This window comes from Vanellus vanellus (genome assembly GCF_965231255.1).
Source record: "Vanellus vanellus genome assembly, chromosome: 6".
In the NCBI taxonomy this organism is placed as follows: Eukaryota; Metazoa; Chordata; class Aves; order Charadriiformes; family Charadriidae; genus Vanellus; species Vanellus vanellus.
Genome location: NC_138911.1, coordinates 2,136,038 through 2,149,770, shown reverse-complemented (window position 1 = coordinate 2,149,770; position 13,733 = coordinate 2,136,038). Strand labels below are relative to the sequence as shown.

At 53.6% G+C, this 13,733-nt stretch overlaps 1 protein-coding gene across 1 annotated transcript; it reads left to right on the top strand.

Moving 5' to 3' along the window:
* Positions 1-3,268: 3,268 nt before the first annotated feature.
* Positions 3,269-12,416, top strand: LOC309673639 (bestrophin-1-like; the record flags this gene model as incomplete). Its single annotated transcript, XM_082485483.1, has 9 exons — positions 3,269-3,420; positions 4,327-4,421; positions 4,826-5,059; positions 6,165-6,319; positions 7,339-7,416; positions 8,962-9,114; positions 9,640-9,720; positions 10,560-10,711; positions 11,084-12,416. The coding sequence occupies 9 exons, from the start codon at positions 3,269-3,271 to the stop codon at positions 12,282-12,284; spliced, it is 2,301 nt and encodes a 766-aa protein (XP_082341609.1). The 3' UTR covers positions 12,285-12,416.
* Between the last annotated feature and the right edge of the window lie 1,317 nt (positions 12,417-13,733).

Below are 13,733 nucleotides of genomic sequence, written 5' to 3'. Positions count from 1 at the left end.
GGGGGAGCCAGTGGCAGGGTGGAAGTCCCCGGCGTCCAAACCACAGCTAGAAGAGATGGCAAACCCATCCAGAGACAGCAGAGCCTGAGAGGAATTAGAGAGAAACCTCTTCCGAGATCCAAGCAGAGCATGGACCGGGTGTTTCACCAACCTCAGGAGCTGAGAGCTTCCCCGGGGTGGGGGGGGGTGGGGGGGAGAGGGCCGCGCAGCCCCCCAGGGCGACACATTTTATGGCCTTTGTGGAAAATTCCAGCCCTTCTTAATCTCCTGGGGCTCCTGCAAGATTGTGACACGGAGAAAGGGACCAAACAGGAAAGAATTAAGAGGAAAAATGCCTCTCCTCTGGCAGCCACCATGGCTGTGCCAGGAGTTCGCAGCAGCGGCTGCGGAGCGGCCAGCCCTGCCTCCCCCTCCTCCGGCCGCCTCTATAAACACGCAGGGCTTACTCAGAAGATTAGAAGGGAACGGGGCAAAAGACAACAGAGTCTCTTTTGTAACGGGGAAGGATTACGGCATCAAGTGACCGGCTGCAGCTCCCAAGTGGGTTTCAGGCTCCTTAGCGCAGGGCGTCCGTCAGGTTCAATCCCCCCCATGAGCCAAGGGGGCACGAGGAGGCGGGCCGTGGCGCGGGCCACAAAGGACCCAGCGAGGACAACGTGCGGGACCAAACCTCCGCAGCCTCCAGCGCAGCTCAGGAGCCCATGACTGCGAGCATCTCGTCCTCCCAAGAGCAGGTAGTTTCCTCCAAAGATCTATCTTCCCGCCTATCCGTGACCTCCTCTCGCTCTGTCTGTCCACTCTGGTGGTGCTCTCCGTCTCTGCGATAGCTGCTCGGGTCTGTTTGCCGTCTCACGCGGTGGGTAACGCACCCGACCCAGGCTCGCTGTTGCGGCGTCTTGGTCGCTGTGGGCTCCCACGGTCTGATTAGTGTCACCCGACCTCCGGGTGCAATGGTTAGTCCGGACGGATGAGGTGGGCAGCACCTCCCTGGGGCACAGGGGATGGCTCTTCCTCCCCACACCGACTCCGATGGTGTGCCGGTGCCACCATCAGTCACCTCCCACCACCTACCTCAACCCCAAATGGTACTTCATGTGTGCCAACTGCTGAGTGACATCCCGGGGCAGTACCGCACAGGGGGTGGCTCTTCCTCCCCACACCGACTCCGGTGGTGTGCCAGTGCCGCCGTCAGTCACCTCCCACCACCTACCTTCAACCCCAAAAGGTACTTTGAGCGTGCCAGCTGCGTGGCACCGTCGTGACACCCCGGGGCAATCCCGCACAGGCGGGCAGGGAAGCGCCCGAACCGTTCAGGGCTGCGGGGAAAAAGCCCAGGGAAAAGCCCCGCATCCCGTGCCCAAGCAGAACTGCATAGAGGTGGGTGACAGCCATTATTTACACGGACAAGAGCTGAAGTTTTCCATGTTTGGTAAAAAGCGAATCTGTATTCGAATTACGCAACGAAGAGTCTCCCTGAGCGCTTTCAAGACCCAAAGCGTAGAGAAAACAGAAAACAGCTTTCTGTACGCGGCCCCCCAAGAATTTATGGGTGTTTGCATACGTTTCTCATCCGTATAGCCCATGGGTGTGCAGTCCCCGGGGCAGTTAAAAACCACTTTTTTGAGCCAGAAATACGTACGGAAACTGCATGAATGTACAGGAGGCTGTAGTGAAAAGTGCGTTTGCGCAGCCGGGGAGCCCTTGGCAGGGCAGGTGCCAGCTCTGCTCCTCCGATACAGTCTGTGAGAGGGGACCTCGGGAGAGCTACGACAGGGAAACCCAAAGGAGGAGCACCACTGAAAAGCCAAAGCCAGGACAAAGACGCTATTTGGGTTGAAGTAGCCAACAAAACAAAACTTGCTGGTTTTCTTCACAGCAGCAGCTCACTGAGACGGGGTTGTCCCCACCAAACTGTAGATCTTTCACTGAAATGCTTGAGTGAGGAGCATGGACACAAACTAACCCGCCTTCAGCTGCTGCTACAGAGCAGTAGGGTCTGAATGGTCCCTTGAAGTGCTTCTTTGTCTCCGTCATTCTGGGAAGAGCCCAAGGCCCCATAACTATTAACGTTCAGGGAAGAGCCCAAGTCCCCACAACTATTGACATTATTGCCTCAGTTAGACAGCAACGTCTGTGTAACATCCTGATAACCTGTTTTGATTTAGAAATACCGATAGGTTTCCCATTGGATAATTATTTATGAACCAAGGGATCGTTGACCTATCTGCTTGGCATGGATTACACTGGTTTGGATATTTTTTTTAGCAGATTTAGGTTTATATGAATGTGAGTCTGATCATTAATTGGTGATAAAGAATTATTTATCCAGGGTGAGACTAAGAAGAAGCGCAGTGGGGATGCTGCATGATTGGGAAGCATTTCATGAGCCTGAATGCCTTTTTTCATCCAGCGTGATTTATCGTGCAACGTATGGTTGAAGGAGAGGGGAGGCGGAGTTGCTGGAATTTGTGCTGGGTGAGCCTGGCCAAACTCCATCCCTCTGCTCTCTAACAGGGAGGGCTGTTCTGCCTGCGGGACTACGACCAGCATAGTCCAGATATGGCCCTCAGCCCGAATTTGAAGACAGCTATACTTGTTGGGCAAGTGCTACAAAAACTGTCAGAGCTCCAGGCGTACCTTCGTCTGGATCGGGACCAAGAATTTTCTCCTTTCTGGGTTTTTTTTGCTTTCCTTTGGTTGTTTGTGGGTTGTTTTTTTTGCTAGCAGTATTCCAGGAAGACCCCTCCCGACAAGTAGATTTACAAAAACAATGTATTTGAAGCAAATATTACAAGAAAAAAAAAAAAAAAAAAACAACACAATACAGCAAGCGACTTTGGAGTTTGTGACCCTGAGAATTAATCTTAAACAACTGTTTTGTGGAAGGGAGTGGTACGTGGGCTCTGTCCACTCTGACCAACCAGCCCCACTTGAATGCTGATAACCAAACACTGGAAACCACGGGCTCCACCAGAATGTACATTCTCTGTCATTGTAACCAGCTCATATACAGCCCAAAGACAGGAGGAAGATGGCAAGGCCATCAAATGGATTGCCTACCATAGACTTCCTCCTGGTTCTCTATGTCACTGCCTCCATCTTACCTGTCTTTTGATCTCAACTCATTGTTTCTGTCTCTTTTTCTCTCTTCCTCCCTTCCATCCTGCTGGCTTGCTGGGACACTTGAGGTGTCCCTGTCTCCTCCCTCTGTGCAAGCTTGCTGGCAGCTTCAACATCTGCTCGTTTTGTGTCTCCACTAGGATCTGTAATGACAGTGACATACACCAACCGTGTGGCTGACGCCCGCCTAGGCACCTTCTCACAGCTCCTGCTCCAATGGAAAGGAAGCATCTACAAACTTCTCTACTCCGAGTTCCTTATTTTCATCTCTCTCTACTTCACCATCAGCCTTGTCTACAGGTAAGCAGCCTCCCACCCCGACACTAACACAGCCCCTCACTCGCAGCCTCTCCTGGCGCAGGACAACTGAGCAACACGGGATTGGGACAGTGATCCTGGTGAAGAGGAACTGGCCGGCCACTCACCAACCTCCGTTCACAGAAGGAAATGTCCTTCCTCACTGCTCCAGGATGGCTTAAATCTCCTTTTTCTGTCCTGGGAAGTAACACAGTTTCTCTTCCCTGGGATGAAGAGTTGCATTTGATGATTACCCACAGAAGAATAATGTGTAGATCAGTGGAGGTCAAGAATGAACCAGTGCTGGAGATGTCCCACAGTGGGGATCCTTAGGAGAGAGTTTCCCTTTTTACACAACAGGCAATACCTTGGGTGCATTTTTGAGAGCAGACATCAGCTCTGGGACCACAGATCTGTAATAAGGCAGCTGTACTCCGTGGCTGGTCTGGTTTTGGTGCGGGAGGACAGGGCGCTCCCCTAGCTGGTTCCACCACAGATGCGGGGAAGCTGCTCTAAGAAAGAGGCAGGAACTCACGGAAGAGCAGAGCTTGGCCGGACGCTTCGCAGGGTGTTAAGTGAAGTGTGGTGCCCATCCAAGCTCTGTGCCGGTCCCGTGATTACCACACAGCGCTGTCTCGAGTGAGAAAAAGAGGGGTGGTCCCCGACATCAGACTGTGTCGCTTACCACGCGCTTCTGGCTCCTGTGGACTGCTCCGCAGGGTATTTTTGGGGGGTGGGCTGACATCCCCCAGGCTCGCGAGGTCAGTTCACTCACATCATCCCCAGACTCACAGCGGGGCAGCGTCGTGACTCCCCGTCTTTGGCTTCCCTCGCCAGGCTCCCACCCCAGCGGGCCCTGCAAGGCACAGACGCTTCTTTGAGGCCGATGCTTCTGCTTCTCCCTTTTAGGCTGATCCTGAGCGAGAGCCAAAGGCTGATGTTTGAGAAGCTGGCGCTCTACTGCAACAGCTACGCCGAGCTAATCCCCGTGTCCTTCGTGCTGGGTAAGCAGCGCTGTCTGGGAACACACAGGGAGGGCAAAGGGACAGCATTTCTTCTCCTTGGTTCGATATAGCTCTGCAGGCGACATTCGCTGAGCAGATCCCTCCCTCTGCCTTTGTAAAACTCCGAATACATCATTCCACGTTGCAGCTGTGAGGTATGCCCCCCAGCGCACAGCTCGCACCGGCCAGATGTAGTAGCACGTTCCGGGTCCTGCCAGGAGGGCAGGCACCGAGTGGCACCACATAAACTGTGAAACCCACACTCTAACTTCAGCACGGAGATGGGAATTGCCCTCCAGGCGTGCCTGCACCCATCCCTGTACGAGCAGTACCAGACGCCCTACGCAGGAGCATTTACATCTCCTGCTCCTGTAGGACGGCTAATTTGCTCAGCTCACCTCTAGGTTTCTACGTGGCTCTGGTGGTGTCCCGCTGGTGGGCCCAGTACGAGAGCATCCCGTGGCCAGACCGCATCATGAACTTGGTCTCCTGCAATGTGGATGGGGAGGACGAGTACGGGCGGCTCCTGCGACGCACCCTCATGCGCTACAGCAACCTGTGCAGCGTGCTCATCTTGCGCTCCGTCAGCACGGCGGTCTACAAGCGCTTCCCCAGCATGGAGCACGTCGTGAGGGCAGGTCAGTACCGGTACTGCCTTCTGCACAGCTCTGGCGTTAAGCAGACAGCAGCACCTTGCTGCTGGTTTTGGGGCAAAGAGCTTCAGAAAGGGCCACGTGACCTCTGGGCTGGAGATGGGATAGTGCTCATCTGGAGCACATCTCCAGACTGGAGATGGGCAATGTGCTCTGGGGATGTCTGCAGCGGGCGCTAAGCGTCTGCTCGTGCCCTAACTCCGCTCTTCTGAAATAATCAACTGTCTATATTTACTTAGTGCACTTATTCCGGCTCCTACTTGTGGCTGGGAGGCCTGTTTGAGAGATGAAGGGTCTCTGCCCAAATTTTTTTGCGTAAGGAGAGCGTCGAGATCCGGTTCGCGAATGCAGATATGCTGCAGGTCGCAGGGCAGCCCTGGCTGATCCGATCAGGGTAACTGTGGAGCAGTGACTTCACCGGGAGCTGCTCCCCCTGCGTCCAAAGCGTGCCTGGGAAGAGAAGAGCTCTCTGTCATAAATGACCCCATGCACCGACCGAAAGTGGAGCACGAGCAGACCCCGGCCGGGTGGTGTGTTTGTCCTCCCTCAGGGCAACAGTTTTCCGCCGGGCAGGTGGGAACTGGAGCCTCAGACCTCTGACCTTAACTGCTGGGCTCCCTGAACCCTCTCTGGAGATGCTCCTCAAGGTACAACATTTCCCACTCTGCCCAAACAGAGCTGTCTGCACCTGCCCTAGTCAACTGGGTTCCCTTGGCAACCCGGAGAGAGAAACGGGCACTTCTAGGACACAAGTTAGCCCATTCTCAATAAATGTCTGCTTATACCAGGCAACTGCGCCCTCAGCGGTACTTTATCTCCCTGCTGACTGCGATCTGGTCAGATATGCCGCAGATACCCAAAGCGAAATGATATAAAGCTTGCCTCTCACGCGTCTATAACTCAATGTTTTAACAAGAAGACTCGTCCTCCTTCTAAGTATCTCCCAAAGGCGGAGTGCCTGAGTCTTTCCTCTGATTTTTAAGGAGAGCCAAAGTGACCACCTGAGATTTAGATGTTTTAGTTTCAGACCAGATCAGTTCCTTTCTGCCCTCTATGGCCATCCCTCTCCCATCTACTCTTTTCCGCCCAGGCCTCATGACACCAGAAGAGCACAAGAAGTTTGAGAGCTTGAATTCCCCCCACAACAAGTTTTGGATCCCGTGTGTGTGGTTCTCCAACCTGGCTGTGAAGGCAAGGAACGAGGGGAGGATTCGGGACAGCGTGTTACTCCAAGGCATCCTGAATGTGAGTGACTGAGGCAATAGGCGACTGTTTGAGATCCTGGTCCAGTCCTCCGGGTGGAACTACAGGGGTTTCCTGAGGTCAGGTCAGAAATGGTGAGGTAGGACGGTGCACCAAGCCTGTTGCTGGGGATATTACATTAACTTTGATGGGAAATACCCCCACTGCTACTCTCCAGCTCGTGACGGAACAGAGCTTTTCATGGCCTACTGACGTGGTAGCAATGTCAGATACATTAGAGGTGAGGGGAATGCGACAACTTTCTCAAACGAGGGACTGGGAGGAACCACGGGACTCACATCTAGGTGTGGTAATTGGAGATAGACATGTAGCAGGTCCTTGATCAACCTTCCTCCAGCCTTCACGTACACCAGAGCAGCCAACAACAGTGGCCAGCGCAGGTTTCTAGGACACAGATGGAAAGCCGCAAGGAAGCTTATTACCTGGAAGAGATGAGGAGAGATCAAAAGCATCCCCAACAACCAAGATCCCTGTAGAAAACTTCCCTATTGAAAACTCTTAGATAGTCCTGGGAAGCAGGCCATGCTCCACAGGCAAGACCTGGCAACAATCCCTGCCCGGCTGCGGAGAAAAAAGGTCCAGAGCAGCTCATCCTTCCTGGTATTCATGTGCAGAGAAAGTCACATTGTTTCTGTTGCCTGGAGAGAGAGAGATGTCCCTCTGGGCTATTTATCTAGACTCACTATGTAGTCAGAGGAGGGAAATGGATGCTCCTGAGATGTTCTTTGCCTAACCTGTTGGCTGCTCATTTTGTGAGGAGAAAAAAACACTGCTATGAAGTGAGCTAGGAAGGGATCTTGGGCTTGGATGGAGACATCAAGGCAGCAAGGAGTTCCTCCAGGGCAAGTGAGACACCCTGCTGGTGGCCTGCTGGGGTGAGGCTGGACACCAAGGGAGCAGGAGTCCTGGCTGAGGCCCTGCTGCCGGAGGAGGTGTGAGCAGAAGGGAATGAAGGGCATGACATGAATGGCTGATGGGACCGTTCCTTTTCCCCACTGCAGGAGCTCAACACCTTGCGCAGCCAGTGCGGGCGACTCTACGGGTACGATTGGATCAGCATCCCCCTGGTCTACACGCAGGTGAGAAAGGGTCCCCAACACCTCCTGCTCCGCTGTCTGCCTGCACACACTGCCCCGTGCTACCAGGAGTACCCCAGTTTACACCCAGGCGTGACCCACACGTGGACCACGCTGACGCGAGGTGTCCTTAGACACCTCATCCCACACATGGACCACGCTGATGCGAGGTGCTCTTGGACACCTCATCCCCACCTCCACGCCTCGTCTCTCTCACATATGTATCTCAGCAGCACTTATTTCCATAGCTCAGACACAGCCACCGCTGTGGAATCACACGCTGCCCAGGGATAACTCGCCACGGCGCGTGTCACACAGGTACACGGAAAACACAGACACACGTGGACCTACTCCCCACACCCCTTGCAGGGAGAACATCCCTAAAGCAGCTTCTTCCTACTCGGCAGATGTGTCGGCCGGCAAAGCGGCTCCAGCAGGCAGGGCAGCGCTGGTGGAGCTGTGCCACGCGTGGGAGAGAGCTCTGTGCCTGCACTCAGCTGCTTAATAGCTCTTTCGACGCAAACCCCAGACAGACGCCGCGGCACCAACTTGCTCCTCTGTCTCGTGCAGTCCAACTGCTCGGATAACACTAATGCGCTCCGCCGTTGAAAGGGGACCCGCTTCCCTTCAGGCAGCGCTGAAGGTTAATGGGGAACACCTTGAGAAATGATATTCCCGCACAGGCCAGAAGCAAAAGCAGCATCGCAGCATGTCTTTGCCCCTTCTGCTCTACACGACCCCTCTTTTTTTTTTTTTTCCCCTCATATGTGGAAAAAAAAAAAAAAATCCATATGGACAGACTTTCCAATGCAAAGTCTGTCATTCCAGTCACTCTCTGTCCTGCCCATCACGAAACCCTTCACTGCGAGGCACTGCAGGGCTAGCTCGAGAGTCTCGTGACGCCGAGTGTTTGTTTCGAACCCCCTCGCTTGTTGCGTCAGGAGATCACGCAGGAGTCTCAGCTGCTTTTAATGTGAAAAGGAGAAGTTTCCAGTCCCATGATTGCAGGGAAAAAGCACGAAGCTCGCCGTAGCCTGAAATCCGGGCAAGGAGGGTTCCCCTCGCCGCCTCGGAAGTGGCCTGCCAGCAGGGAGGGAGCCATGAGGGGACGGAGACGGCTTTCGGGAGAGGCGAGGGCGAGGATGAAGGGAGCTCACGGCACCCCCGAGTTCAGCAGCAGAACAAGCACGCAGCCGCACGTCAGTCGTTTTAAGCTTTTCAATCCAGGCCGTCGCGTGCTTTCTTCCGCCGCTGTCTTCCTGTGACACCTACGGAGGTGTCATTCCAGGGGCGGCGTGGAATGAGGCGCGGTGTCCGTAACAGCTAAAGGGCAAAGGGTGTATTTAAAGCTTTCCGCAGCGGAAATGCATCTTCCTGCAGAAAGCAGAGGCGAAGCGCGCCATAAGCGAATCCGGAGCTTGCAAAAGGCCGCAGAGGCAGCAGCTCGCCGCTGGTGGGAGGTGCGTGGGGTTGGAACTGAAGGGAGATGCCGGGAAAGCGAGCAGGGAACTCAAGCTCCTCTGGTGTGTCCCCTGGCATCTTTCCCAGGTGGTGACCGTGGCTGTTTACAGCTTCTTCCTGGCCTGTCTGATCGGGCGGCAGTTCCTGGATCCAGAAAAAGCATATCCTGGCCACGAACTGGATCTCTTCGTGCCCGTCTTCACGTTTCTGCAGTTCTTCTTCTACGCCGGCTGGTTAAAGGTAAGTCCAAAAAAAACACGTCTGGAGCTGGAATCTGACCCAGCCAAGGGTTTTTCCCAGCGTGCGCTCACCAGGGACCCAGCTGTGTCCTTCGGTCTGAGGGCAATGGGCCAGGTGGTGGCAGACAGAAGGGGAACCAACGGGGGCTGAGGGTATTTCCAAGACCTTCTCAGTTTCCGAGTTTCTTGCCTCAGAAACCAACTCCACTTTTCCCAAGCTTTGGTCCTGACTAGTTTGGGAAAAAAAAAAAAAAAAAAAGGGAGAGGCAGTGGGCTACCCTTTACCTGCAGTGGTGGTCTGTGGTTGCAGGAGGGCTGTGAGAGCGAGGGGCAGTTCCCTGTGGGTACCAACATCTCCGAGCCGCTGGCAAGCCTCCATTTTTAACCCACCCCTTTTTTGGGAGGATCAGCATTGCTCTGAATTCAAGGGACATCACGCTTGACTCTGCCCCACAGGCCTTCTCCCTGCAGGGAAAGGGGCAGGTATGGCTACGATGACCCTTGCTGTGTTGCTCTCCACATGCAGGTGGCCGAGCAACTCATCAACCCTTTTGGGGAGGACGATGATGACTTTGAAACCAACTGGCTCATCGACAGGAACCTGCAGGTAACGTGAAGGATCCTCCAGATGAGCCTGACCTGCAGAGGAACACCGAGGCAGGACCGTGCCTGAGGGTTTAGCAAGCCCCATCAGTGCAGTCGTGAAGTTCTCCTGCAACACCTCCACTGCCCACCTCCCCTGCCTGCAGTGGGGTGGAGAAGCAGTACCCGTTGCCCTTGCGCTTTCCTGAGGTGTGGGTGGCTGTGTTTAGAAGGAGCCTGGGATGTCCAGAGGGTTAGGAGAGCAGGAGGAGAGCATAAGGCTTCTCAATGGATACAAAGGTGGCCAGCTCAGTGTTCCTCTCAGCAGCCAAGGAGACATCCCAAGCTTCAGGAAGAATGTGGGGCAAGGCTCATGCCAGGAAGAGCCCCCTCACACCAGGGCAGATGGGGCTTTTGGTGTTATCTTGTACGCAGAGGCCGACTGTAGCTTTAGTCCATGCTCTGGCACATGTGTTGGATCCAGAGTTTGTTTCACACCCTCCCTGCCTTTCAGTGGCACACCATTCCTGCCTCGCCCGCGCTTCTTCCACCCGCTGTCTGTATCTAAAACTGCTTCCTCTGCTTTCTTGCATGCAATAACTCTCCACCTTCAGCCCGTCCTAACGCTGAGCCCTTCAGTCCTAGAGAGCATATTGCTTTCCTGTCTCCTTCGGCATCACTTTCCTTCCGATTAATCCAATCTCTCCGTGTGGAAAAATGACCCGAGTGCCAGGAAACCACAGAGCAAACCCAGCCGCTTGCCCGTGCTACATCGCGTCCTCCTGCCCTGCATTCCTCTGCCCGCCGATACTGGGCACACGTAACGCTGCTCGCCCCGTATGACATTGCCGCTGTCCCCTGCAGGTCTCCCTTATGGCAGTGGATGAGATGCATCAGGATTTACCCATCCTGGAGAAGGATCCGTACTGGAACGAGCCTGACCCCCAGCCACCATACACCGCAGCCACCGCTGAGTACAAGCGCCCCTCGTTCCTTGGCTCAACTTTTGATATCAGGTGGGTGCAGCCACAGGGTGTCAGAACAGTCCACCTTTACACCTTGGATCAGGTCTTGTGGATCAGGTCTTACTCGAAGAGTAAGAGCGAGCAGTAGGATCTTTCTCCATAGCATGTGAAATCTTGCTCCAAGATACTTTTAGACTCGTCCAAAGAGGATAGCCAACACCCTCCACAGAAAAGGGTACCTCTGACATCTTGCCCCCCCCCTCCCCTCTACCATGAGCATCCCTATTCTGAAGGGTCTAACGCATATCTAACAGCGATATGAGAAGAGAGAGGCTTGCCCCTGGCAGCAGCGCTCCCTGTGCTGCTCCACCAGAAACCACCTTCTTTCGTGACTGCGTAACAGCCCGTTTTGCCTTTCCCCAGCATGCAGAAAGAAGAGATGGAGTTCCAGCCCCTGGAGCAAATTAAAGAGAATGAGGAGGCAAATCATTCCACACCGTTACTGGGACACCTGGGCCGCCTCCTCGGCGTCCAGTCACCAAGCTTCTCCAGGTCCTCTTCCCGGATGAACCTGCTGCGCAAACGGGGAGACCCCACATCGCCCTTCTCTCATTATACTTACCAAGACATGGGCAAGGCTGGAAGCCCTTGCAGCATCAATCAGCCAAGGGGAGACTCCAGCTCACAGGAGCAGTGGGACAGTGAAGACAGAAAACTAAGGGAGTTTGACGCCTTCATGTCAACCCCATTTTATGAGAGACCTGGTTTCTACAGTGCTCCACAGACACCGATCAGCTCTATCCCCATGATCTTCCCTTCCAGACGCCAAGGTCGCAAGAAACCTCCTGCGCTCTCCAGCATTGCTGCATGCTCGACCTCTCTCAGGGACGTCATTGTCAACTCCTCTCCTTCCAGAGTCAGCGATATGTATAAAAGCCAGAGCTCCCTTGGCTCAGGTGCAAAAGAAACATTTATTTGGCCAACAGATCGGAGCAAAGGTCCTGACTCACTGGTTTTAACAGTGGAAGAAGAAAAAAACAATTCGAACAGTAAAAGCAGAGAAGCTGCCACCACAGGGAGTCCAGGAGCTCAGTCCACAGCATCGGACAGCCCTAAATTCCCCTTCCTGGCAGAATCCCCAGACCACGAGAAGCAGGGTAGCTTCAAGAGTCTCAAGAGCTTGAAAGCTTCCCACCCACCCTGGCTAACCCTGGAGAACACAGCATCAGCCACCCCCAATTCTGAGCATTCAAGTGCCTTTCACACCCCCAGTAACAAAACCCCCGGAGGCAGCGCCTCCCTCTGCTTCTCATTCACTCCTGTAACATCTCCAGTGCTGGAGAGATCCCACATGGGGAACATGGGCCCTGACGCTCGCAGCCTGAGTTTAGAAGATGCAGCCAGCGCTCCAGACCAGCATCCAGCAGAGGTTTCCAGGACCACGAGAGATCCTGGAAACGGAAGCACAAACACTCCTCCTACAAAAGAACCAAGGCGAGCGGAGAGTCTATCCCCCAATGACTCTGGCATCTCTCTAGCCGAAGGTGACTACGTGGGGCTGATGGAGGTGATCATGGAGACCAGCGAAAGCCCCTGTGAAGAACAGATAGATCAGTACAGCTAGAGGAGACCAAGAGGCACACACGGTTCCGTTGAGACACCTCCACCTGGCCACACTGGCATTCACCCAACCAGAAGGACAGCGCAGCCAAACCTCCTCCTGCTGGACCACACGGCTGGAGCCCAGCCCAGGCCTAAAGCCAGCATTAGTGACACACCGCTACTGGCCTCGGGTACAGTAGCAGGCACAACTTCAGTGTTACAGCAACAAAACCCCCGTTTGTAGCAAAAGAACAAACAAGACTTTGCATGTTTGGTATCGCAGGTATCTCACAGCAGAGCAATATCTCAGCAGGTACCAGCCTGAAGAACCCAGAGTGCAGGCGTAGCACAAACCAGAAGAGGAATATAGTTAATAAGGACACCTCCCTCCTCCTCATCACAGCAAGAATTGGAACTTGAGCTTTATATTAACATTTGTCATAAGATCCATTACAAGTCTCAGGCAGGACTCGCACTACTGCCAAGGTACTCTGGGAAAAGTAAGGGACAGAAGCAAGTCACATCATTTGTGACACAGACCCGAAGTGCTTCTTGAAGTCACATCTAGTTGGCGTTTTCCAGTACTAGAAAAAGTAATGGGATAAGGCAGGGGAAGCATCTACTAGAACCAAGAACAAGTGGCTGCAGTCAATGGTATTTGCCCAGCACCCTGCTTCCTTTTGAAGTTCCAGATCACACTTGCCACTGATTTGACAGTGCTCAGAGAAAAAGTTATCTGGATGGTAGCAGACACCATACAGCTACGGGTTTTTACCATCTTCCCGAAGAAAATAAAAGCAAGGCTCAAGTCTGGGACCACCCCTTTCGTTTCCTCATTTTAGTTTCCATGCAACAGGAATTTAGAGAAACCACAGAAGTTTTCCTACTTCCTCTGTCTTCAGAAACAGCTGCAAATTTCCCGTATCACAGAAGGCACATGACAAATTTACCTCCCACGTCCCTTCCAATGCCTTCACAACAGCTGCCTACCCTCTCTGTCTTCCAAGTACAGCTGTCACCACCGCCCGCTCCAACTCCCCATACAGTGTCCTTGAGGCAGTTCCTGCAGCACTGCTGTTCTGGTCCAGCCTCATGGCACTACACAGCTCTGAAGTCCTGATTCACAGCATGTTTTCTCCATACACAAGTGTAGGGCCATTCGTTAGGGAGGCGTGATGCCTAGTGAGGCACTAACCCTCCCTTCAGTAGCCTCACCTAAATTCACAGGGACCAGTTCAGGAAGCTCAGATACTCAAGCTTTTCTTTCTTTGCACATTCATTACAGCAACAGCTTCGGTGGCAAAGGGATTTAAAACACAACTTTAGTCACTGAGCAATTCCTGTAGTAGATCCCACCGGATCAGGAAAAGAAAAAAAAAAAAGGTCATTTTTATAAAAATGCTAAGCAAGTAAACCCTAATGCCTCTAATATACTCCTTCATCCATGCCCAACAGATACTATGGAGCACAA